This window comes from Suncus etruscus, chromosome 7 (assembly GCF_024139225.1).
Source record: "Suncus etruscus isolate mSunEtr1 chromosome 7, mSunEtr1.pri.cur, whole genome shotgun sequence".
NCBI classification, from domain to species: domain Eukaryota; kingdom Metazoa; phylum Chordata; class Mammalia; order Eulipotyphla; family Soricidae; genus Suncus; species Suncus etruscus.
In genome coordinates, this window is record NC_064854.1 from 60332161 (window position 1) to 60355891 (window position 23731).

The 23731-nt window shown below is 49.4% G+C and overlaps 2 protein-coding genes across 2 annotated transcripts in view; one reads left to right on the forward strand and one right to left on the reverse strand.

The window, feature by feature from the left end:
* The first annotated feature begins 355 nt into the window (after window positions 1–355).
* PRDX6 (peroxiredoxin 6) lies at window positions 356–7183 on the forward strand. Its single transcript, XM_049776599.1, has 5 exons — window positions 356–541; window positions 3992–4148; window positions 5156–5302; window positions 5938–6084; window positions 6516–7183. The coding sequence occupies exons 1-5, from the start codon at window positions 447–449 to the stop codon at window positions 6642–6644; spliced, it is 675 nt and encodes a 224-aa protein (XP_049632556.1). The 5' UTR covers window positions 356–446; the 3' UTR covers window positions 6645–7183.
* The window catches only part of SLC9C2 (solute carrier family 9 member C2 (putative)), a 37790-nt gene continuing 20995 nt past the window's right edge, over window positions 6937–23731 (reverse strand). Inside the window, 13 exon segments of the mRNA XM_049777605.1 lie at window positions 6937–7150; window positions 7344–7431; window positions 10335–10523; window positions 10703–10793; window positions 12606–12791; window positions 13818–13958; window positions 14671–14841; window positions 16390–16488; window positions 17370–17495; window positions 18462–18610; window positions 19792–19843; window positions 21166–21315; window positions 22868–23056. Of these exon segments, the coding sequence (XP_049633562.1) occupies window positions 6937–7150; window positions 7344–7431; window positions 10335–10523; window positions 10703–10793; window positions 12606–12791; window positions 13818–13958; window positions 14671–14841; window positions 16390–16488; window positions 17370–17495; window positions 18462–18610; window positions 19792–19843; window positions 21166–21315; window positions 22868–23056 (1845 nt within the window).

Genomic DNA, 23731 nt, shown 5'->3' on the forward strand with positions numbered 1-23731 from the left:
CTCTAAGTATACGCCTACCCAGACAGCAGCCCGCTCTGGCCCCACCTCCGCGGCGTGTAGGCCTATCCTAAGACAGAGGTCCCGATATGGACCCGCCCCTAAGGCGTGTCCGCCTATCCGGACAGCGGCCCCACTCTGGCCCCGCCCTGTTTAGTGTCCGCCTACCCAGACAGAAGCTCCACTTTGGCCCCGCCCTCGAGGCGTGTCCGCCTATCCGGACAGCGGACCCACTCTGACCCCGCCTCTGAGGCGAGTCCGCCTATCAGGACAGCCCACTCTAGCCCCGCCCCTGAGGCGTGTCCGCCTATCGGGATAGCCGCACCGCTCTGGCTCCGCCCCGCCCTCAGCCTGCGCGCCCTTATCTTCGCGCCAGACGCTGCGGGCTGGTGGCCTTTCCGCTACGCTTGCTCTACGTTCCGCGTATTCGCGTCTGCGCCGCCGCCGCCATGCCTGGAGGGCTCCTGCTCGGAGACGAGGTTCCCAACTTCGAGGCCAACACCACCATCGGCCGCATCCGGTTCCACGACTACCTGGGAGACTCGTAAGTGCCTGCGGGGCCTTCTAGGCTCCCCTCGGTCTTTGCTTCGGTTCCCGCACGTTGCCTGGGCCCCGCGCCGCACCGGGTGAGCCCTCCCGGCCCCTTGGCCCCCGGCCTAGCTGGCTCGACTGGGAGTTGGCGACCCACACGGTGTCCTTGCCTGGCGTTGACACAGTTTCTGGGCACAGCTTGTAAAAAGCATGACACCAGCGCGGTAGCCTTGGAGCTGGGAGCCAGAAAGACTCGTCCAGGATGTGATTTGATCAGTGCTTTCCTTGGGAGGGACCAGCACACGGAGTTCTGAAGCACATTGTGCCTTTCCTTCCGGAGGGACACCGGCCGGACACGTGGGCTGCCCTCCCTCTTCGGGACCTTTTGTTTCCCAGGGATCCTTTCCCGCCCCCGCAAGGCCTTGTGCTGGGAAGCCCAAACTGCTGGCATGGCTCCTGGAGGACAGCCGGGTTAACCGCTGATCTGACTGACAGCGCCTTCTCAGCAAACCTGCTTCACTTGACTCATCCCCCTTGCACGCCTCTTGGCATAGTTTTTCAGGCTGGCGTTGGTGACACCATTCAGCATTTGCTTGGTCCGATCTGGCAGAGATACAATGGATTATGTGATGACAGAGAGCCAAAAGATTCTCACAGAGATGCCTGGTCAGACTCTTACTTTTATCTTTTTCAGTCCCTGATTAAACAGGCCTGCAAGGCTAGGATAGAGCCAAACAGAAGATGACTGAGCTTCCAACCTGAAGGGGCTCTCTGAAGGGATTTTAGAGGATTTTCCAAGCTTGTGCCTTCCTGTTTCCTTCTGCAGCCCTTGCCTCCATAAAAGCAAAGCTCACAGGAAAAGAACTCTTAGGATGCGTGGAATAAGGACGATTATTCCTCCAGATGCTCATATTGAAGCTGATTTTCCCTCGGCTCTTGGTGGGTGGGAGTGCCTTGTCTCTGTCTTCTGTACCTGTCATGATTTCATCACCAGTCAGTAGTGGCTTCTAGGCACCAGTAGCAGGAAGATAAGAAAAAGAGGCATACCTGAAGCTGTGTGACGTGTCTTTCCCATGAAAGCATCTGAGCACTTTCTGACAGGCAGCTCTTGGTCTATTGTAATTTATCCCCAAACTCCATTCTTCGATGCGAGAGCAAAAATTATCAAGCAGACATGAGGCAGTGATGTTTTCTTTCCAAGCCCATTGCCCACTCTGTGCAGGCGTGGGGGGGGGGGGGAGGCCCACAGCCTTTCCATCATTAATCCGCTTCCTGTTCCACAAACCTGTTCTCCAGGGGTGGATGAGGGTGGTGCCTTCCCCTCAAGAAGGAAATACTTTCTGCCTCATCTGAAATGAGGAAGGAAGGCAGGCCTCAGGATAATGTAACTGAGTTGCTTTTCAGGGTTGCAGTGGGAAGCTAGGGCGGGGCAGAGAGTATTCCCCAGCAAGAGGAGGCTATGACCCCAAAACTGGAGGCGCTGAAAATTAATTTATTGACGTGACTCAGCAGAAAACAGTCTCAACTCCCAATGCCCAGGCTCACACCCACATCCTTTTCTGAATCACCCCCACCCCTTCTCACTTTATTTCTGGCCCCAGTGTTGGCGCTGAGTCCCCAGATCCCTCAAGACGGCACTGGAAAATTTCAGACCTGCATACATACCCAGGTAGATTTTTTTCTGATGGATGTTCCTCAGGCTGCCCTTTCTAAAAGAAAGTAAATGTAACCTCTACTAGCCCGAACAGTACTGGCTCCTTCCCTACCTTGTCCCAAACCCTCCTGTCTGTGGTCACTTCTTTTCCTGCTGGTGTCTGAGATTGAGGGGCAGGAGATGCCCTGTGATCTGTGCTCTGGGATCCTGGGTGGCTTAGTTGAGAGGCTAGTTTGTAAGTCATTTGCAGGGCTTAACTATGGCTTGTGTTTCTGCCAGTGAGGGCATTGCTTCTTCTATTTCCAAGGAGGAAAAGTGATTTCCAGCCGGCAAAGTGTGTTCTTCTGAGCTTGGGTAATAATGATGCCCATGTTAATATTTACCTGAGAAGCTGTCCTGCAGAAAGCTGCATGGTGAGAACCTGCGACAAGAGGAGAGAGGAAGGGGTGGAAACTCAGGGTTAGAGCAGGCCAGGCACAAACATCAGGTGACCCACTTGGCAGGTTGCATGGGGAAAGGAGTGTTACAAAGGAGTTTTGTCTTCACTCAAGCCCAGTGTCAACTTGAATTTGACATCTAAATAGAGGAGAGAAGCCTGTTTATTTCAGGTTACATAATGTGTTTCCTATTGCGGTCAGGCTTGCCTTTGGACTCAGTATACTGGGATACTCCTGGGAGTTTGCAGTAAAGCTACTCAAAGTTTCAGTAAGTGTTAAGTAAGTCTGAGGAGTGTTGGTGTTATTGTCAGAGAAAGGGGATCAGGGTGGCAGAGTGACTAATCATGACTATACCCTCAAATGACAAGTCTTTCCAAATCTGTCTTCTTTCCTTGAATTGGACTTGAAAAATGAGGTTCTTTTGCTGATGAGAGGATCAAAAAGTGTCCTCCGCTGGAGCTCTGAAATATTGGGGACTGAGTATACAACACTTGACTTGGACATGAGAGGCTCTGGGTTTTATCCCTGGAACCATTAAAAAAAATGCTAGGGCTGGAGCAATATGACGGTGGAAAGGGCATTTACACTGCACGCAGCCAACCCAGATTTGATCCCCAGAATCCCATGTGGTCCTCCAGGCACAGCCAGGAGTGAATCCTGAGAATCAGGAGTAACCACTGAGCACCACTGCACTGGGTGGCCCAAAACCCAAACCCAAACCCAAACCCAAAGAAGCACACAAGACTTCTCTCTCTCTCTCTCTCTCTCTCTCTCTCTCTCTCTCTCTCTCTCTCTCTCTCTCTCTCTCTCTCTCTCTCTCTCTCTCTCCTCTTTTCTCTCCTCTCTTTTCTCCCCTCTCTCTCCTCTCTTCTCTCCTCTCCTCTCTCCCCTCTCTCCCCCCTCTCCTCTCTCTTCTCTCTCCCCTCTCTCCCCCCTCTCTCTCCCCCTCCCTCTCTCTTCCCCCTCTCTCCCTCTCTCTCCTGTCTCCTCTTCTCTCTTCTCTCCTATCCTCTCTCCTCTTCTCTCTTCCCTCTCTCCCCTCCCTCTCTCTCTCCCTCTCCCTTTCCCTCTCCCTTTCCCTCCTCCCTCCTTCTCTCCCCCTCTCTCCCTCTCTCTCCTGTCTCCTCTTCTCTCTTCTCTCCTATCCTCTCTCCTCTTCTCTCTTCCCTCTCTCCCCTCCCTCTCTCTCTCCCTCTCCCTTTCCCTCCTCCCTCATTCTCTCTCCCTCTCCCCTCCCTCTCTCCCCCCCTCTCTCCCTCTCTTCCCTCCCTCCTCTCTCCTCCCTCCCACCTCTCCCCAAATGGAAACCTATGTTTTGATGCAGGATCCATGAACCCCTCCTTATTGGGAAGTTTCCCTCTCTTCCTTGCAGATGGGGCATTCTCTTCTCCCACCCCCGGGACTTCACACCCGTGTGCACCACAGAGCTGGGCAGAGCAGCCAAGCTGGCCCCAGAGTTCGCCAAGAGGAACGTGAAGCTGATCGCCCTGTCTATTGACAGTGTGGAGGACCATCTTGCTTGGAGCAAGGTAGGCCCTGTTGTGAGGTGCAGAAACACCTTGGGTTCAGAGTTCATGGAGTCTCTTTACTAGCAGCCTGGCTTGTTCGGCACCTTGGACTTGGCTCTGTGCAAAGGACAGGTTCAGCCAGGTGTAGGCCCTGTGTCATCTGGCCTGGTCTCTAGTTGGTGTTAATTCTGCTGCTGCTTTCTTGTTTCTACATTGCTCTGGTGTCTAACTGTACTTCTGTGCAGTAGTCACTGGGATCAAAGCCAAATCCTTGGGGTCAGGGAGAGCAGCTGCTGGCAAAGCCCAGGCCATTTTTAGATGAGCCCCGGGCTCCATCCTTCATGTTTGCTCCAAGGCATGTGGAGTTTTCAGAAAGTTTGACAGCTTTTTCTATGGTTGTATGAGGCCCAGTTGCAGCATGTCTGTGGCCTCAGGCTTCATTCCTCACCCTCCGTGAATTTATGTTCTTTCCAGTGGTTTCACTACCTGGAACTGAGGTCCTGGTGCACTGACAGTTTCTGAGCTTGTCCCATGGCTCTCAGAATAGTAAAGGGATGTTTGCTGCCTTTCAAGCGATAGGGCATGAAAAAGTCCTGCCGTCAGGAGTAATGGAGACATAGCCTGTCTCTTCCTTTGCTTGGCAGGACAGCTTAGGCAATGCAGTGAAGTGTGATTAGGACTCATGGTTAGGAAACATGGTCACACGTGTTGAAGATGTGTGATCAGGGCACATGGTCTAGGTCAGTGATGGCTAACCTTTTTGAGCCCGAGTGCCTAAACTGCTGCACAATGGCCAGTCCGGTCCTGTTGCCAGGTGAGCTGCAAAGCAGACACCGGCACACTCGCCTCCCATCACGCCACATATCTTAATTGCGGACCCCTTCCAGTGTGCCAGCTGCATGGCCTTCTCGTGCCACCGCTGGCATTTGTGCCATAGGTTCGCCATCGAGGGTCTAGATGCATGGCCGGCCCAAATGGGATCTACAGGCTGCCCTGATGATGCTGAGTCTTCCCGTACCCCCTCTTAGGACATCAATGCTTACAACTGTGAGGAGCCTACAGAGAAGCTGCCTTTCCCCATCATTGATGACAGGAACCGGGACCTGGCCATCCTCCTCGGTATGCTGGACCCAGCAGAGAAGGACGAGAAGGGCATGCCTGTGACAGCTCGTGTGGTGAGTTCTGGGAGCCAGAGGGCATATATGCTGCTTCTCTAGAAGGTTCTGAGGCAGAGTGGCCGTTCCAGATGATTCAAAACTGACAATCATAGTACCATTATCCAAAGGTGTCTCTGAGAAAACTTGGCTCTTGCTCTACTCACAACTTTTTTTGGGAGATAAATGAGGGTGTTGGGGTGCTCTTGGCAATTCTCAGCACCTGCAGTTCCCTGGGCCAGACCTAGCAATGCACAGGAGCCTTCCCAGCTGTGCTTGGTAACACTAGGAGCCTCACGGTGCCAGCGTCGCCTGTGGTCTTCTGTGTTCCACCTGTGGTCTCCATCTGGCACCCCTAGAACTAGTGGGGTGGTTACAGTACCTGGGGAGCAGCTGTTCTGTCATTTTTGTCCTGGGAACAAACTTCACCCCTCATCTGCCACAATGAGCTTCTTTTCCTAGTCTGCTGAGATGCCCTGGGCTAACCCTGTGTCCTGCCCAGAGGCTTTCCCACCCTTTACCTGGGAGAAATGTTCCTGTATATGTTTTGCCAGGGCCCGTCTGGGATGTTGGCAGGGGGGCAGGTATCTTGATGCCTTGAAAATGCACAGTGGCTACTCGCAAGAGCTGCCATGGCTCCTGGTCTCTGCCCACAGGTTTTCGTTTTTGGGCCTGACAAGAAGCTGAAACTCTCCATCCTTTATCCAGCCACCACTGGCAGGAACTTCGACGAGATTCTCAGAGTCGTGGTCTCCCTGCAGCTGACCGCAGAGAAGAGGGTGGCCACCCCTGCCGACTGGAAAGTAAGTGTCTGAGGCCTGGCCACTCCTGCCTGGACCCCACTAGGCTGTTTGGGGGTAGAGTAGGGGTGGGCTTGAGGCCAGCTTTCAGGTGCTTTCTCATCTCTTAGTTGTGGTGCACAGAATGCCTAGAACACTTTCTTTTTCTGACTTAAAGGGGTTTTGTTTCTAAGATCCTCTTAACAATTGTTTTGGGTGAGCAGTGGGGAGGTGGCTGTCAGATCTGGCAGCTCCTGCCATGGGAACGATGTAAAATTCTCAGAATGCTTGCAGTTCCAGTCAGGAAGTGCTACATGTGCAGATGTGTGATCCCATCCCCCATGGAACACTCCCCTAGCTCTTTCCTGCTCCCCTAGCTGCTTTCCCAGGCTGGTTTGCCTCTCAGGAACCCTCCCAGACTCCCACTTCCACATTCTTATCTGTGTGCTCCCCAGATCGGAGATAGTGTGATGGTCCTTCCAACCATCCCCGAAGAGGAAGCCAAGAAGCTCTTCCCAAAAGGCGTCTTCACCAAAGAGCTGCCTTCAGGCAAGAAGTACCTTCGCTACACGCCCCAGCCCTAGGCCTTGGATGAGCTGGGCCCCCAGCTCCCCAACACACAGTGTGTTCCTGGACACAGGTTCCTGTGAGCCTCAAGGGCCTGGTGGACAGATCCAGCCCACCACACACTGACTCTCAGGAATTGGTTGGGTCTGTTATTTTTTTTTCTTTTCTTTTCTAATCAAATCTTCTCTCTGCTCCCCATTTTGGGGAGCAGCAGAAGTGGACCTGTTGATTCCTGGGTAGATGTCTAAGTATTAATCCTGAGCATCTTCTCTACTTGTGGCAAAGGAAACCTCTCCACTCTGCTCCTTGTCAGTAGATGAGGAACTGGGCTGCGTGTTCCGAGGTGAAGGATCCGGCGGCATGCTCTAAAAGAAAGCATTTCCATGAGTTCCCTTCAGGGGAGGTGATGAGGTATGAGTGGTGCCGTGCACCTTGGCCCTGGACCTGGGAGAGGTCAGGAGGGTTGAACGTGTACTGTAGAAGCAGCTGGCAGGGGCAAGTGTGCACTCTCTGAACATGGCTTCTTGAAGATCAGCAAATAAATCCTTTGGTAGAATTGGCTCTGGCATTCCTTGTGTCACCTCTTGGATAATTCCACTGAGACTCACAGGCATTCCCCCACCCCCATTTTAGTGTGCCTGCTCCACCCACATAGACACAAAGTCGCAGATTGCATGTGGTCCTCACTCTGCAGACATCTCCAAAGAGAAGCTTACCTTGGCACTCTGCCCCCACATTTGCCAGTGTGCAGAGGCTCCAGCCACCACTCCTCTGATGCTGAGTATCCTGAGGTTCTTTTGGTTTCTAAAGAGCAGAATTTCTGAGGCTGGAATGTAGCTGGCAGTAGAGAACCTGCTTTGTGTGAAACTCTAGGCTCAATCTCTGACACAGTTTAAAGAGAAAACCACAAACTTTCCTTACCATTTGAAGAGAAATTGGTATTTAAAATTTTCAGAGCTATCACATAATAGGTAGGGTTTTTGCTTTGCATTATTTAGCCCACCTGAGTTTGATCCCAGATACTCCATATGGCCCAGTGAGCCCACTAGGAGGAGTTTCTGAATGCAGCCAGGAACAAGCTTTAAATACAACCAGCTGTGACCCCAAATTCAAAATTAAAACAAAAACACTTTTTACCAACTAAAAATGTTCAAGTTTATTAAATACATTTTGAAAGAATCATAAAGCAGTTGAACCTTCACTACCAAGGTTTATGCTGCTCCCACTTCTTGCATACATCCTTTGAGAAAGCTCTTCATTGCTGCCTTGACCTATTTCTCTTGTTCTTGCCTCTGTTGTACTTCTCCCTAGACCAGTGAGTTAGTCATACAGTCTTTTCAAACTTTGGGTGAGATGAAAATAGGAATTCTAAGCTAAAAAAGGTTGAAAGCCTCTAGAAGGACTCCGCCCATTTTCAGCTTATTTGATTTTCTTACCCCATTCTATTGTTTTTCTTTCCTTCAAACAAAACCATATAACATGAACTATCTAGCTCCACCTCTCAAATAGAGGGGGAAACAAGGGAGGGTACCAGGACCAAACAGATATATGATCACTAGTAGTAAGCTAGACACAGAGGGGACCACTCTAGCAGCGGGGTGTGTGTGTGTGTGTGTGTGTGTGCTGATGGGGGATATGGGTTACAGGAAGGGAATGGGGGTGGAGGGAGGACAAATTTGGTGATGGGAATTTTCCTGATTCAATGTTAATATGTACATAAAATACTACTGTGAAAGATATTTAAGCTAAGATGGTCAACATAAAAATTAAAAAAAAATACAATAGACAAAATATTCCACTTACAAAAAAAAATAAAAAAACAGATCCTAACTTCCAACTTTGATTTTAAGAAGTAAAATGAGAAAAGACCCAACAATGCTGTGACCCAAGTTCACTGATAAATAGTTCATGGTTGTGGAGCTCAGTTCTAGTTTTCAATCTCAAGGGTATTTTTTGTTATTTTATTTGTTTTTGAGAGAAGGGAAGGTTATATCCAGCAATGCTCAGGGGTTACTCCTGGCTCTATACTTACAACTCACTCCTGGCATTGCTCAGGGATGCAGAAATTAAATAGGTCAACAGCTTGCAAGGCAGATGACCTCCAACCTCAGAGGGGAATAAATTTGCTCTGGGAAATGTTGGGGGCCGAACAATGATGGTAATTCAACTTATGAGACAATCCCTGGGCTCCCATGAGAGCTCCTTTGTAGCTGACCCCCACCCTCTGCCTCCACACTGGGCTCTTCACCTCACCACTCCTCAAGTGGCCAGGGCAAGGAACATGAAAAAGGAGTACTGGCAGCACAGGCACTCATGACCTCACGTGCTTTAACACTCAATGCCCACTTGCTTTTCTATTCTGCTGTCCCATTTGTTTTACTATAAAACTTTACTTGGGCTGAAGGGTAAGGAATTGGGGCCTCCCCAGCAGTGTTTGGGAGACTGGTGCCAGGAACTGAACCTGGGGGTTCTTGGGAGCTGTAAGCCTTTGATCTCTTAGTTACTAATCTTCCCCACACAACACTGCCTGCCAGGGTGCCCTGGTGGTCCCTAGCACTACAGGACCTGACCACTGGGCCACCTGGCCTTGCCTGTTAATTATTTCTACTCAAGAGGCCTCCAAAAAAATCAAACTTGAAATCTTTAAATAATCTAGTAGAGCAGAGCATCATGCCCCTTTGAAAGAATTTCCAAGTAACTCGATCCCTGGGAGAGATGCCCTTGTGGGCTTGTTGGCACCTCCATGTCCTCACCACCTGGTAGGGAGGTAGGTCTTGGGGCTCAGAGATAGGGTCCCAAAGACCACTATACCCCGGAGCTAAGTGGGAATGAAAAGGGGTGGGGGTAGGGGGCACAAGGACACCTCCCTCCCAGGCACAATCAATTCCTCCCAGATTCTCATGTCTGAGCTTGACCCAGGATCTCCTGTTCTCTGCTGCCACAGACCCCCTCAGTGCTTGGCAGAAGTGAGGATTACTGTGTCATTTTCAGCTATATTCTTACTTCATATCCTTCTCAATGTTGTCTACACATGAGCATGAAAGAGAAAACCTGAATCAGAATGTTGGACGATACCTGAGCTCTCAGCTTAGCCCCTTTCATGGGGCTCCCGTGTCCTCCTCCCATGGATCACCAGTTTCCATCCTGCCAAAACCCAGTACTGTGAGTGAGCATGGCAGAACCTAGAGTAAAGGCATGTTCAGGGCCTTCGGGTAAGACAGGAGAAAGCCATAGGGTCTGGGGTGCGCTGTGGGTCTCCCTTGTGCATCGCCTGCCATGGACAGATGGGCAAAGACAGGCTGGCCCACTCCGCTCACCTTTTCTTAAGAAAAGCTTAAAGTTGTTTTATATCTGGCCAATTCAGTTAGTATTAAGAACAAAAATGGACTTTGGAAAGTATAGAGTGGGGAAGGTGCTTGCCTTTCACTTGGCCGACCCCGCTCAGTCCATGGCCCACCATGGGGGTCCCCTGAAGGCAGAGCCAGGAGTAAGGTCTGAGCACTGCAAGGTATGACTCAGAAGACACCTCCCAAAAAGGAAACATGGATGTGACCCAAACCCATGGACTGGTACCTGCTGTGTCCTGTCTCTGGACCTACCATTTGTGCCTCCGGGCCCCAGGACAAGAGAGACTGGGCCTAGCCTCTGGGTAGTGCTTTGCTCTGAGCCAATGGGGCAGGAACTGAGGCCTGAGCTTCCAGACATACCAGGGCTTCCTGAGACCCAAGAATGCCATAAAAGAGCAGACTGGCTCCCCTGGAGAGGGCCAGAAGGAAGATGCTGGCACACATGCCATAGGTTCGCCATCGAGGTTCTAGGCCCTAGCCTGGGCGGGTTCTTGCCCTGGTGGTTGTCTGCAGTCGGCACCACACCAGGGCTTACAAGTCTATCTCCACCTAGAGCAGCAGCAGAGACCCAGGGGTGGGGGAGAGGTGGCAGAAGAGAGGAAAGAAACCCTCGGATTGGGAGCCTGCACATTTGATGAATGGTGACTGCAGTACAGCAGCCGGGTGAGTGCTGACTGGGTGGATGACAGGTTCAGTAGCCATCCTGCCTGTCCTGGGATGAGCCTTACCAACAGACAGAACCTTGGAGCTGTTGCTGTCTTGTGGGTCCTTGGAGTCCTGGATCATCAGTAACTTGTTGATTTCTGAAGTTCCCTGGACCTAAAAAGGAGAAAAATCAGACTCGGGATAAGCATTCATGTTTTCTGGGCAATCAAACCCAGGGTACATATGGCAGATACACCCAGAAAGTCCCCGAAGAACCCTGGAACTCTCAGGGGCTTGGGGGGGGTGTTCTGAACCTTCCAAAGAATATTAGAAAGAGGTCATCCTCAAGTTCTGGGCCTCTCCAGAATTTCTCTTGTCCAGATCTTCTTTTCCATGTGGTTTCAAGAAGGTTCAGACCAACAAAAAAGACCTTTCACAAATGTCCCACAAGGGAAGGGAAATCTCACTGCCTTCAATTGCCAGGAGTTCAGAAGTGAGTCACCTCCATGCTCACACGTTGCTTTGTGGGGCACCAGGAGCTGTTGGACAGCTTCTGTCTTGGGTCTCCCAGACTCCCCCCACACAGCAGAAGCTGGCACTATGTCCAGCATGTGTGTCCAGGTCTCACACTAGCTGCTTTCTGCCTGCATCATGCCAACCTGGGGCTATGGTGAAGGGCAGGTTTGAACCTAGAAGTCCAACTCCTAACCCTGGTGTCTAAGCCAATTAGACTCTGGGGGCTGCTTCCCCGTCTAGGCCCCATCACTGCATCACACCCTCCCCCCAGTTCCAAGCCTACTAAAGAGATTTCCATTTTCCAAGGACATTTAAAGAGTGGCTGCATGCTGCATTACTGAGAGGTATGAAATGAAAGGATAAAAGGGGCAAATGTACCTTCAGGGGACACCCCAAGTTTCCAGGAGGGAACTGAATAGCCATAGGAGTCTCTGCTGAAGGGACCAATTAGGCACCAGATGAAAGGAAGCACTGTCAGCTCCCCTCAGGCCTGGGGTCTCCCGCACTCCTATCTCTGGATAGTAGGTGACCTAGACAGAATCACTTTCTGCCTCAGGCCTGCCCCTTCCTGCCCAGGCTCCCTTATCAATAAGTGCAAAAAGTTCCAGAACTACACCAACATCCAGTGTCACTTGATGTAAAAAGGAAGAATGTGCCCTGTTCTTCAGGGGAGGCGCTTCCAGTCCTTGCCCATCCTGGTTCGTGTCCCTGGCATTGCCCACAATGGCAGCCAGAAGTCCTAGCCACGGGAAAACTGCCATATCTGCCAGGTCAAGTTTATTTTGTTTTATTTTGTTTTGTTGTTTATGGACCACACCGGCGATACTCAGGACTTACTCCTGGTGTTGCTCGAGGTATTATATAATATGCCGGGATCAAACCCGGCTTGGCCGCATGCAAGGCAAGAGCCCTTCCCACTGTGTTATTGCTCCAGCCCTCAAACTTCTTTTTGAAAGTAGTCAGTTGAGTTTTAACAATTCTAATACCATCCTTAAATTCTTTGCAAACTACCGTTGAAAGAAGTCTTAGAAACCTCAGCTTGACTCCCCACCCCCCCGCATCTGTGGGAAGATAGACAAGGAGACTCTGCTCCCCACAGGAAAGGGAACAGCTTTATTTGTTCATTCCTTTATTAGTGCCTTGGGGTGCATTTGCTAAGGCTCAAGCACTGACTCAGGGGCGCCCTCTCCAGGGGACAGATGAGGAGCTGTGGCATCTACATGCTCCAGGATTAGGACTTAAGACACAGCCATGAAAGAGGACTGAGCCACTGTAACCTGAAGGGACAGAACTTGAAACAGTTGGCATACAACTGGAAGCACGGGATCAGCAAGTAAGCACAGGATGAGCACTCAGCCTTGGGACTGGTGTCCTCCTTCTGGGGGTGACCAGGTGGGAAAGGGGCTCAGGTTTGGGCACAATGTGAGGACACTCAAGCTGTGTACTTCATCCCTCTCAGGGCCTCTGTACCTGTTCACAGGAGTTAGGTAAGATGGATGGAGCGAAATAGTCCACCTTGGTCAGGTTATCCTGGGCGCTGCCATACACAAGAATGGCCAACTTGAGGCTGGACCTATCGATCACTATCTCATTGTACCTGGAGAGTGTTTCCACATGGGCATTGTTGAACTGTACACACTTCTGGAAGCTCAGGCCCTGGAAGAAAATTATGGCTTCTGGCCAACATCATATTGTGCAGAAAGAGTAGGGGGGTAGTGCTTTGAGGGTATCATTAGGGGTCTCAGGCCCTGGGACCAAGCTGGCAGAAGCTGTTCCCATTTGGAAGGTCTCTAATGAAACTAAGGGTTGGCGTAGTTGGGGTGACTGCCCAGTTGGGCCCTGAGGGTGGGAGGGTGGTACTCACTCACCCACAGGATGATCTGAGAGACTGCCCTCAGGAGCCAGGAGAAGGCTCCAGGGTGGCCAGCAAGCAGGCAAGTGAACATAATTGGACAATTGGCCAAGACCAGACCCAGCAGAGCACCAAGCCAAGTCTCGCAGTAGGACTGAGGCCCCTCAACTGTGTGTGGGACTTTGGGGAGGGTGCTGTGAGGGGACTATGTGGATGATTGAGCGTAAGTTCCCCAACCCCCAGTGCCCTAACCTACAGCACACTTGGCAGGGGCATCATGTTTGTGCCTGGATCAGGCACAGCCTTGAACCCACTTACTCCTTGTTCTGGAGCACAGCTCAGTCATCCCTACACACCCCAACAAGGCAGAGTCTGAGATTGGCATAGGCAGGGCTGCGGCCTCAATGAGAAATCTAGCTCATGGACTCTGCATGGTGCATCTGTGCTACTTCTTGAGGCTCCACTGACACAGAACTTGATGGATACCTTTTGGTTTTTTTATTTATTTATTGGGGGGCACACTTGGTGGTGCTCAGGGGTTACTCCTGACTGCACTCAAAAAGCACTCCTGTCAGGCTTGGGGGCCTTATGGGATGGTGGGGATCAAACCCAGGCCAGCCATGTACAATTTCAAATGCTTTCCCCACTATGCTACCACTCCAGCCCTCTTTTATTTTTAAGAGCCTAGGAGAATTAGCTTTGACCCGAGAACTGACAGCCCTGGATACCAGACTAAGAGAATAGTTATTGTTCTGCCATTCTCTTTGTCTTGAAACTGTGAAAGGCCTTTTGTAAGCTAACAGTGTATGCGAAAATTTTTTCATTTTCACCAGGTCACTGACCTTCACAAGACTTGACTCAATATACTTATGGGCAATGGAAAGACACAGCTTGAGCCACAGTTTAGGTTCCAGGGAGGGCCAGAAGACATCGAAGCCCTCAAAGAGATCCTCCAGGGAAATAAAGCAGACCTGAAAGGGCAGCTTAGTTCAGAACCGAAACACAAGCCCGGCCCCAAACCCAGGGTCTTTTGGTTTCACCTGGTTCATAGCTTAGAAAAAGTACTCTCAAAAAATTAGGTGTTGCCACTTTAGAGCCTTATCCAGGGAGGAAAACATCAGGTTTATAGCCCCAGGAAAGTGAGAGACATAATACCAGGCCAAGGTGTTGCTATCAGAAACTGTGAAGGTTTATGTGTGTGTGTGTGTGTGTGTGTGTGTGTGCACATGTGTTTGTGTGGATGCAGACATGTTTGCATTTGTATGCATGAGTATACATTTATGTGTGTACATGAACATGCATGTCTTGTGTGTATATGCACCTATATACACATACACATGTGCAGGTGTTTATGTGTGTATGTACTATCTGCGTGCATGTATTTCTGCATGCATTTGCATGTGCATGTACATGTCTGTGTTGACACATGTGCATGCATGTGTCTGTATGTGTGTGTGTTTACATATGTTGTGTGTATCTGTATTATGCATGTGTGTGGTTTGTGCCTGCATGTATCTACATGTGCGCATATGCATGTACCTATATGTATGCATGCCTCTGTGTGTGTGTCTGTGTGTGTTTGTGTGTTGGCCTGTGCTTCACCTTCCCCAACAGCTGGTCACTGCTGGTCACTACTCCCGGTGCTGTGTTTGACTCGGGGCCCAAGCAAGACAGAGCAGAGACCTGTAGGGAAGTATCACAGATGGCTGTGTACTCGTTCTCACACTTGACCAGGCAGCTCAGCTCCCCGATGATGTCCCCACTGGTGCACTCCTCTGTGAACATGGTCTCGGACTCTCTGTTGGCCCTTTGTTTGCTTGTCACACCTAAGCTGGGAGCTGAGCTGTAGTGCAGCTGCAGAGGGAGAGCTGTAGTTAGAATCCAACTATGTGATCAGGAGAGCCTCCTTAGGGACATTCTCGCACACCCAGCTCGCCACAGCCAGGAATCCTTATGCACTTGCTTGCTGTGAAAGGGACCCAGCGGGACAGACAGGTGCTTGGCTCCTTTTACGGGGGACCTAGAGAGTGTAGTCACAGGCTGGAAGCCTCTTATCAGTCCCCTGAGCTCTCTTTTCCACCCAGAGAACATCTTCTAATCTGTAACTTTCCAGTCCTTCGCTATTTGCAACTTTCTGCTTCCAGCATCTTCAAATAAAATCCCTGGACAGAGCTGCTGCAGCCCCAGCAAGGCAGTTACCTGCCCTGTGACTCCTGGGGACCCCTTGCATCAGGGTCAGGGCACAACTCACGGGCCTCCACACCAAGGAGAACTTTGTCTTTAGAACACTGAAGGATGCTGAACAGAGAAGAGTGAACATTGGTGAACACCAGCGAAAGGATTCTAGGACTGCAGCAAGGACAGCCATGACACCCCACACACACACCCCCACACACGGGAAAGCTGTGTGGGGTACTTGGGAGAGGGAACTAAGAGACAGAGTGATGTTTCTAGGAGATTCCACAGAAGATGTGTGTGCCATAGCCTGGACATAGGTGATGAACACCTGCAACAGGATATTCTGGCCATCGAGTAAATAGGGGCAGGGCAAACAGCAAAGGCTGTGGGTTGAGGGCCTTTCACCTCTCCATGGTCCTTGAGTCTCTGAGCATCTCTTTCTTGTGCAAAACAGAGCTGCCTTCAGGTTGGACTTTACAATTTGGAGAGTTTCTTTAGGAGGCCAAAGGATCCGGAATTCTAACAGACAACCTCATAGGGATACAGCTGGCCTCCCATCAACTTTAACTCACTTCTCTGCTCACTTTGCTCCTTGTTCCCACTCTTTCTGTGCCTGAGGGAGAGGGGCAGACCCTACTAAGGCACATTTCTATCCTGTGCTGGACACTAAATCAATATCTAATATCTGCCCAGTGACTGACTGAGAAGTCCCCAAGCCTGGTTGCCATTGGGATGTTAGGATCAGAAACCCTCCATTTATTCTCAGTGAATTTGGGTAGGGGTTGGCTCCTAAGCAGTGCTGAGGGTGGGCGCCAGGAGCCACTCCCAGTGAATCTTGGTTAGACCCAAGGATGTGGGACACCAGTTCTACACCCAGTGGTGTTTGAGGGGCCCTAAAATAGGTCCCAGCACAGGCAAAGCCTTGTATCCTGGAGGGCCAAGCTCTCACTAGCCCTTCAGAAAGTACCCAACAATTTCCGGCATCAAGGAAAAGATGCTTCTGCCCAGAGCAGGGTGTGGAGTAAGCAGTAGATACTATGGGGGGCATTAACCCCACTTAATGTGTTGGTTGCTTTGTTCGCTTTCAGTAGAAATAGCTTTATTTGCCTTAAAAAAAGATTCTCCCAAAATAGGAAGCTTGCTTGGTCCTTAATATTCCCTCCTCAGATTATAATCATAATCTTCCCAACCACGTTTTTCAGAAAGTACTTGTTGGTCTCTTACAATTGCCCGCCCAGAAATAATCAAGTAGATTCCTTGGGGCATTTCCCCTTCTGTGCAAAAGATGGTACCATATTCCAAGTAGATGATCTTGGCTTTTTGCTGGAAGAAATCAATAAGAAAGGAAATGAGACACAAAAAGAAATCAATAAGAAAGAAAATAAAACACAAAAAGAAATCAATAAGGAAATAAAACACAAAAGTCAACTTTTATAAGGAATCTTAGAAAAATATATTAAGGCCTCAGAGAGTTCAAGTAGCATAAAAACACTAAATGATTGATTTTGCTAATGTATTACAATTTTCTGGGTGTACTGGGCCCCATTTAAAAAGAAATTTGAGGGCCAGAAAGATAGTATAATGGAGAGGACATTTACCTTGCAGGCAGCCAAGGTTCAGTTACCTTGCAAGAGGCTGGATTCAGTCCCCCATAGGGTCTCCTGAGCACCATCAGGAGTAATTCCTGAGGGCAGAGCCAGGAGTAATCACTGAGCATTTCTGAATGTGGCCAAAATATCAAAAAAGGAAGGAAAAAAAAAGGACAAACAGGAGAGGTGTTAAAGGTGAGTTAAAGGTGTTTAGTCTCTCAAGTCAGCATTCATGGCCAGATGAGCTCGTGAAGGAAGAGAAAAGAGCTCCTGAGCTAACATGAGAAGCAGAGCTTTTAGTAAGGTCATGTAAATTATCTGCAACAGACTAAAAATTTGGACAAAGAAAACACGAACAATGGTGCTCGAGAAAAATCCAGCAAAGCCAGAGTGCTGCTATGAATGCCAAGAGAAAGTAGGACCTGAACATCTCAGCTGAGATGGATGAAACGAAGGCAGTGCCCAACACACAGAGGCCTGCCAAGACTTGGGCTGAAGCAAAGGCCCAGAAACCCACCCTACCAGTTATTTAAGGGTTAATTTCTATCAGCAAGAGAGAAAAAGGAAAGAATAGAATGCTGGAACTTGCAAGCATGGAGAAGCTGGGGCCTTTACTTTGAAGAAATCAATGAGAGGCTCCTTGTTTTCCAGCCACTCGATGTTATGCAGGTATTTGTCTGGAGTTGGGGGTGGAATCACCATGGGGAAATTGTTCAGGTCCTTTATTTTCGAAAGAAGAACCTATGGAGAAATAAGGCAAATAAGAGGTAACAAGGGGAGGATTCAAGCCTATCATCACCTGCAAAAACTGTAGATTGAACTCCCGCACCTTGTACCCAGCACTCAGGCTTGCTCCTTGTTACTCTTTCCACTGGTGGATTAGCCCATGGATTTAGACATCTTTCCCATGCAGTTAACACACTGTGTTCTGTCTTACTTCCGTTTCAAATGGTCACACTAAGCAAATGTGAGGAAGATTAGTTCTTCCCCATGTCTAATTTGCCCTATAAACCTTACACTGGAGGCCTACATGCAGTGCTGCAGCCTCAAAGCAGCTCTCTCTGGCTTCCCCTTCCAGGCAAGAGAGAAGCTTCTCGGACTCTATTCCCAGGTCTCCCCTGCTGACTGCCTCTCCAGCCACTGTGGCAGAGACTCACTTCCCACACTGTGCATGGGCCAAGGTCATGCTCATAAAATGGCCCAATCAAGGGCTGGAAGTATGCTACTCATAACATGGAGGTAAGTCATTTGCCTTTTATGCAGAAGGTCATTGGTTCAAATTCCGGCGTCCCATATGGTCCCCCATGCCTGCCAGGGGCTATTTCTGAGCAGATAGCCAGGAGTAACCCCTGAGCACTGCCGGGTGTGGCCCAACCGCCCCCCCCAAAGCCCAATCAATAGCAGGAATCCCACAGTTTCACAGTTTTTAATCAATTAAATTTCTTGGGTTTCATGTGGAAACTTTATCTGGTTGTTCCTGGGGGGCCATGTAGTGCCAGGGTTCGAACCGGCATCCCTGACATGCAAAACATGTACAAATTGATTACATGTATCCAGTCCACCAAGACTTTGACATGGTAATTGTGTCTCTTTGGTTGGCAGGAACTTAGAAGGTTTCTACCATGGGCAATAAGCCATGTTTGGGAGACATCAGGGTGGCAGGGCTGCTGGGCTACGGGACCCAGTCATGTGAAGGAACATTGTTACCTTGTTTATACCCACGCACTCTTGTTTGCTGATGAAGCCCCTGGACCCAAGGAAAGTGAGGTTCTTAAGGGCTTTGGCGAGCACAGTGAGGATGGCACTACGCGTCTCCAGAGCACCACCAATGTCCCGAAACTCACTCTTGATGAACTCTGAAATCAAGAGGATAGAGTCTACAGACCATCCCTAAACACCAGCACAATGCCCACTGCAAAACACTTACAGAGAGGACTGTATAAAGTTCCCTGGAGGAGGGAGTGCAAGGAAACCCTTCTTTCTCCCTTTCTTTTTCTATGGGGTACCCAGCGCATCTCCATTAGGGGCCTTTATTCTGCAGTGGCAGGACTTTCCCTCCACACTCTCGAGTCAATGGCAGAACCTTAGCACCCTGCCATGAGGCTGGTCATTGCACTTCATGCTCCTCCTTGCCTCAGTGTGTGTGTGGGGGGGGGGTGGGGAGTTGTTAGGGAGACTCTGTGACCCTAACTCTGGGAGCAAGGCCTGAGTTCTAGAAGGTTGCACTCATTGCTTTGTTTGAGGTGTTGGTTTTAGGTTATGCAGGTTTTTTGTTTGCTTATTTTTTTGTTCACACCAGCGGTTGATTTCTGGCTCTGTGCTCAGGGGATTAAAACATGCAAGACAACATGTTAGTTAGTTAGTTAGTTAGTTAGTTAGTTAGTTAGTTAGTTAGAATACCCTAACTCCTGTGCTACCTTTTCAGAACCCTCCCTTCCTTATTTTTTCACTTGAGATGAATGTCAAGAAAATGAAAGCAAATTAATACTGTCCCAACTCAGGATTCTAAGCCAGACAGGCTTGTGAGTGTTGGCCTGCAAGTGTAAATGGGCTGAACATTCTAACTATCTCATCATGAGAATTCCAGGGAACCCCAGGAAAGTTCATCTGTCCAGTTTCTTCATCTAGAAGGGAAATGAGGCTGTGTAGACCTCCAAGAGGTCATGCTAAGCATTGAAATAAATGAGCAATGATAATGCTTCTGAGCCAGCAAACATTCAGCCAGGGCACAGAGATGGACAGCACTGGGCAGGGACACAAGGGAGGACTCAGTTTCCTTTCATTGCAGCAAAGAACTGGAACAGTCCACACGGGCCCAGTCTGTAGTGGTGGGAGGAGCCATGCTGAGACTTGCCCAACTCTGAGCGAGTAGCCCCCAACCTTCAGAGCACAAGACCCCAACTCTGCACCCCTGGTCCACATTATTCCCATCCCATGAATCTCCATGCTCACAGTTTCTATCATTTGGACTTTGGATGTGGAAAGATTAGGGGAGTCTTGGGGGTGACTCTAAGCATCAGACACACTGGGCACTTACCAAGTTCTTGAACCGCAGCCAGTTTGTTCGTTTTCAGAATCTCATCTAATTTCTGCAAGAAGTCAAGAAAGCACCTTGATCTCTTCTCAAACCAACCCATCACCAGCTTTCATATCTCAGAGAAAGTGTATAGTAGAATAAAACTCACTTAATTTTTCATTTGAGGGAGGTTCAGGGGGAGAAATTTGGCTTGGCGACCCTGCCCACTGCCCTGCACACACAGTGGATTCTATCATTGCAAACCAGAATCACCAAGGAGCACAAAACCTTCTGGCTCCCCCAATTTCTGACCCAACCAAAGTCAGCCCTGTTAAGACTTTGGTAATTACAAGTTAAAGGGGGAGATCAAGGGACCCCCTGGGGTGAGAAATACCCTTCAGACATAAATGACCCTGTTTAGTTTAGACCCTCATCTGCACATAAAGAAGCAGATCTCACAAAAGCACTCAGGAGAAGCATCCTAACTTCCCGGCAGAGTCAATACTGATGGTTGAAGAGGTGACAATAGGGCTGACTGTGTATAAAATAGGATTTGAACATGCTCTTTTGGGGTTACTTTGGGGCAGCATGTGCTGGGAAGCCAAGAAGGGACTCTTGTATTTCAAGTTGTGAAATCATGCAAAATAAGTTTTTAGCACATTTTCTGTGGACATTTTTTTTCTCTCCTCTGTATAAATATCTCCCTCCCCATCAGGCTTTACTCTCCCCATCCTCCTCATACAAACATGGGCTTCCTTTGTTTTTGGCTTTGGGGCCACACTTGGCGGTGCTAAGGACTTTCTCCTGGCTCTACACTCAGGGATCATTCCTAGTGGGGTTCAAATACAGGGGTTCAAATTCAGGTCAACTGAGTGCAAGGCAAATGCCCTGCCCCTCCTGCCTCCCCAACTGCTCTAGTGTATAGACATGGGCTTACCTGTGACTCTGTGCTCAACAATCATTACTGGAAGGTGAAGGGGAGGGTAGAAGACTATATATTGCTGGGAATCAAAGCAGGGTTGGCCACATGCAAGACAAGCACCTCAAGACCTGTTCTGTCTTTTCCCCTTTCCCCTCCTGCCCTGGCTCTGACTTCAAGGGAGAGCTATAAAGCCCCCCACCCCCCCACACACACACATACGCCAAACTGCTCTCTATGCTCAGAAAAAAAAAAACAAGTAGAGCCGACCTTCTGAGGACGGATCTCCCAGGAGTGAATCCAATAGTGACAGCTAGCATTTGTGTCACCCTGTGACCTTTCACCTGGGGAATCACACCTGGGGAGAGGCCATAGTAGCACCCAGAACACCCCTCATGACTATTCACATACACTAAGTCCCCCAGCCCCGCTCCAGCCTGCCTGTCGCACGCCAAGGCCCAGAGCTGGCGCCTGACCTGATTGACTGATTCTTGGCTGAAAATGTATTTGATGAAGTACTTGGTGTCGTCCTGCGCCTTGATGTAACCCTTGGTGATGCTGTATAACAGGCTCCCGCGCTTTCTGATCAGCTCATCCACCATAGTAATGAGCACTGGGATCAGAATCTGGCAAAGTGGAGAGAAAATAAAGGTCTGCCCCTTCCTCAGGCTGCTGTCCTCCGAGTGTGGACTCCAGGCCTCTGTAGCACCACATGGGGATGCCCGATAGTCGCTGGTTGCCAGCCAGAGACTCTGGGGACATGCTAAGCTCAGCTCACAGGAGAAGAGCCACATCTGTTGTGTGCAGGAACTCTCCCGGCTGGCAACAATTGTGGGAGAAGAGGATTAATGACAGTGTGCAGAGCAAGGCCCTAAGAGATTCTGCTTCCTTTGACCATAAAATTTACGGTTTTTTTTTTTAATGTTAAGTCACCTTCCAGGATTTTAATAATGCCTCAATGTAATCTTGGCTATAATCACAATTTAAGGGTGAGAGTCAAGTGAAATCATCGGAAACTCCCAAGTGAGAAGCTGAGGGAATGCTAGAGACAGAGGGCCCTCAAACTAGAACTAGACCATTAGAAATGTACACTCGGGCCCGGAGAGATAGCACAGCGTTGTTTGCCTTGCAAGCAGTCAATCCAGGACCAAAGGTGGTTGGTTCGAATTCCGGTGTCCCATATGGTCCCCCGTGCCTGCCAGGAGCTATTTCTGAGCAGACAGCTAGGAGTAACCCCTGAGCACCGCTGGCTGTGGCCCAAAAAAAAAAAAAAAAAAAAAGAAATGAAATGTACACTCAGAATTTAACCCAGAGATTCTGTGGTTTTTTGGGCCACACCCATTTGATGCTCAGGGGTTACTCCTGGGTAAGCGCTCAGAAATTGCTCCTGGCTTGGGAGGACCATATGGGACGCCAGGGGATCGAACCTCGGTCCTTCCTTGGCTTGCTTCCTTGGCTTACCTCTAGCGCCACCTCACCAGCCCCAAACCCAGAGATTTTGTGGAGCGAAGAGTTTTCCATAAAAACTGATGGAGGAGCAAGCAGCACTGAATCTTGCCCAGCTTGTATTTCTGGGCCACCCCTCTGCTGGGCCACTCACTGCTGCTTCAGAGTGACGTGGTTCTGAAGGTCTCTGGAGTTCTCTGCTAGCGGGGAAGTGGGGATTGAGTCCTCCTGTGACCCAGACCCTGTCAGCATCACACCCAGAGACTTGCAGGGGGAGGAGTTCTGGAACATGGGAGGCAGAAGCTGCAGGCAGAAGATAGTTGAAGGCAGAGCAGGGAACCCCTGAGCTTTTACATGGGTTGGTCAGAGAAGGGGAGAGTAATATTTGGTTCAAAGGAAGCCAGAGGAGTAATAAAGCAGCAACACCCGAGAGACCACCTTCTTCCAGAGCTATAAAACTTTTTTTGGGGGGTCATACCCGGTGATGTTTAGGGGTTACTCCTACTCCTGGCTATGCGCTCAGAAATTGCTCCTGGCTTGAGGGACCATATGGGATGCTGGGATTTGAACCATCATCTATCCTGGGTCAGCTGTGTGCAAGGCAAATGCACTACTGTTTCTTCGTTCCCTTCCCCCCTTTCTTTTGTTTTTGGGGCTGCAAAGCTTCTTAATGCATTGAAAGAATGGCACAGATAAACTACCACCCTAATGTGTAAAAATGTGAAGTTGTACCTTGATTAAAGGAATAAGCCTGAGAAAGCGCATATACCCCAAGATGACTGCACTCTGGATAAGGAACCAGCTGTCTGGCTGCAGATGTACAAGATATACACAACATGTATCAACCACTCCAAGAATCATAATGGTAAACTCCAGTAAATGCCAATATTCCTGAAAGTATTTTTTCTGCAAAATGATGACCTGTTCAGAAAACAAACCACACATGTCAAAGAGTCAAAGGCTCAGAATAGGCAGTTAAATGCTCAACTATAAAAGTTCCAAAATAAGAGTCATTTGTTGTTTTTAAATCTCAATGCCGGGGCCGGGCAGTGGCGCTAGAGGTAAGGTGCCTGCCTTGCCTGCGCTAGCCTAGGACGGACCGTGGTTCGATCCCCCGGCGTCCCATATGGTCCCCCAAGCCAGGAGCGACTTCTGAGCACATAGCCAGGAGTAACCCCTGAGCATCACTGGGTGTGGCCCAAAAACCAAAAAAAAAAAAAAATCTCAATGCCAAGGTCACTTGATTAAAATTATATATATATATATATATATATATATATATATATATATATATATATATATATCTTAACGAGGCCAGAATGCCAAAAACAAAGATAGCAACAAGTGGATGTATTAAAAAATATTTTTTTGATTTTTGGACCACACCCAGCAATGCTCAGGGCTTACTGCTGGCTCTGCAATCAAAAATCACTCCTGGCAGGCTCAGGGAACCATCTGGGATGCCTGGAACTGAACCCGGGTCCATCCTAGGTCAGCTGCATGCAAGGTAAATGCCCTACCACTGTGCTATTGCTCTGGCCCCTGGATATATTAAATACCATTAATAATGATCAGAACATGAAAACTGTAATGCCA

Bases quoted from the DNA above. Each gene is read 5' to 3' on its own strand.
- PRDX6 (XM_049776599.1), top strand. From the start codon at position 447: ATGCCTGGAGGGCTCCTGCTCGGAGACGAGGTTCCCAACTTCGAGGCC. The intron at 542-3,991 runs GTAAGTGCCTGC...TCTTCCTTGCAG, and splicing joins CACGACTACCTGGGAGACTC to ATGGGGCATTCTCTTCTCCC. The intron at 4,149-5,155 runs GTAGGCCCTGTT...ACCCCCTCTTAG, and splicing joins ACCATCTTGCTTGGAGCAAG to GACATCAATGCTTACAACTG.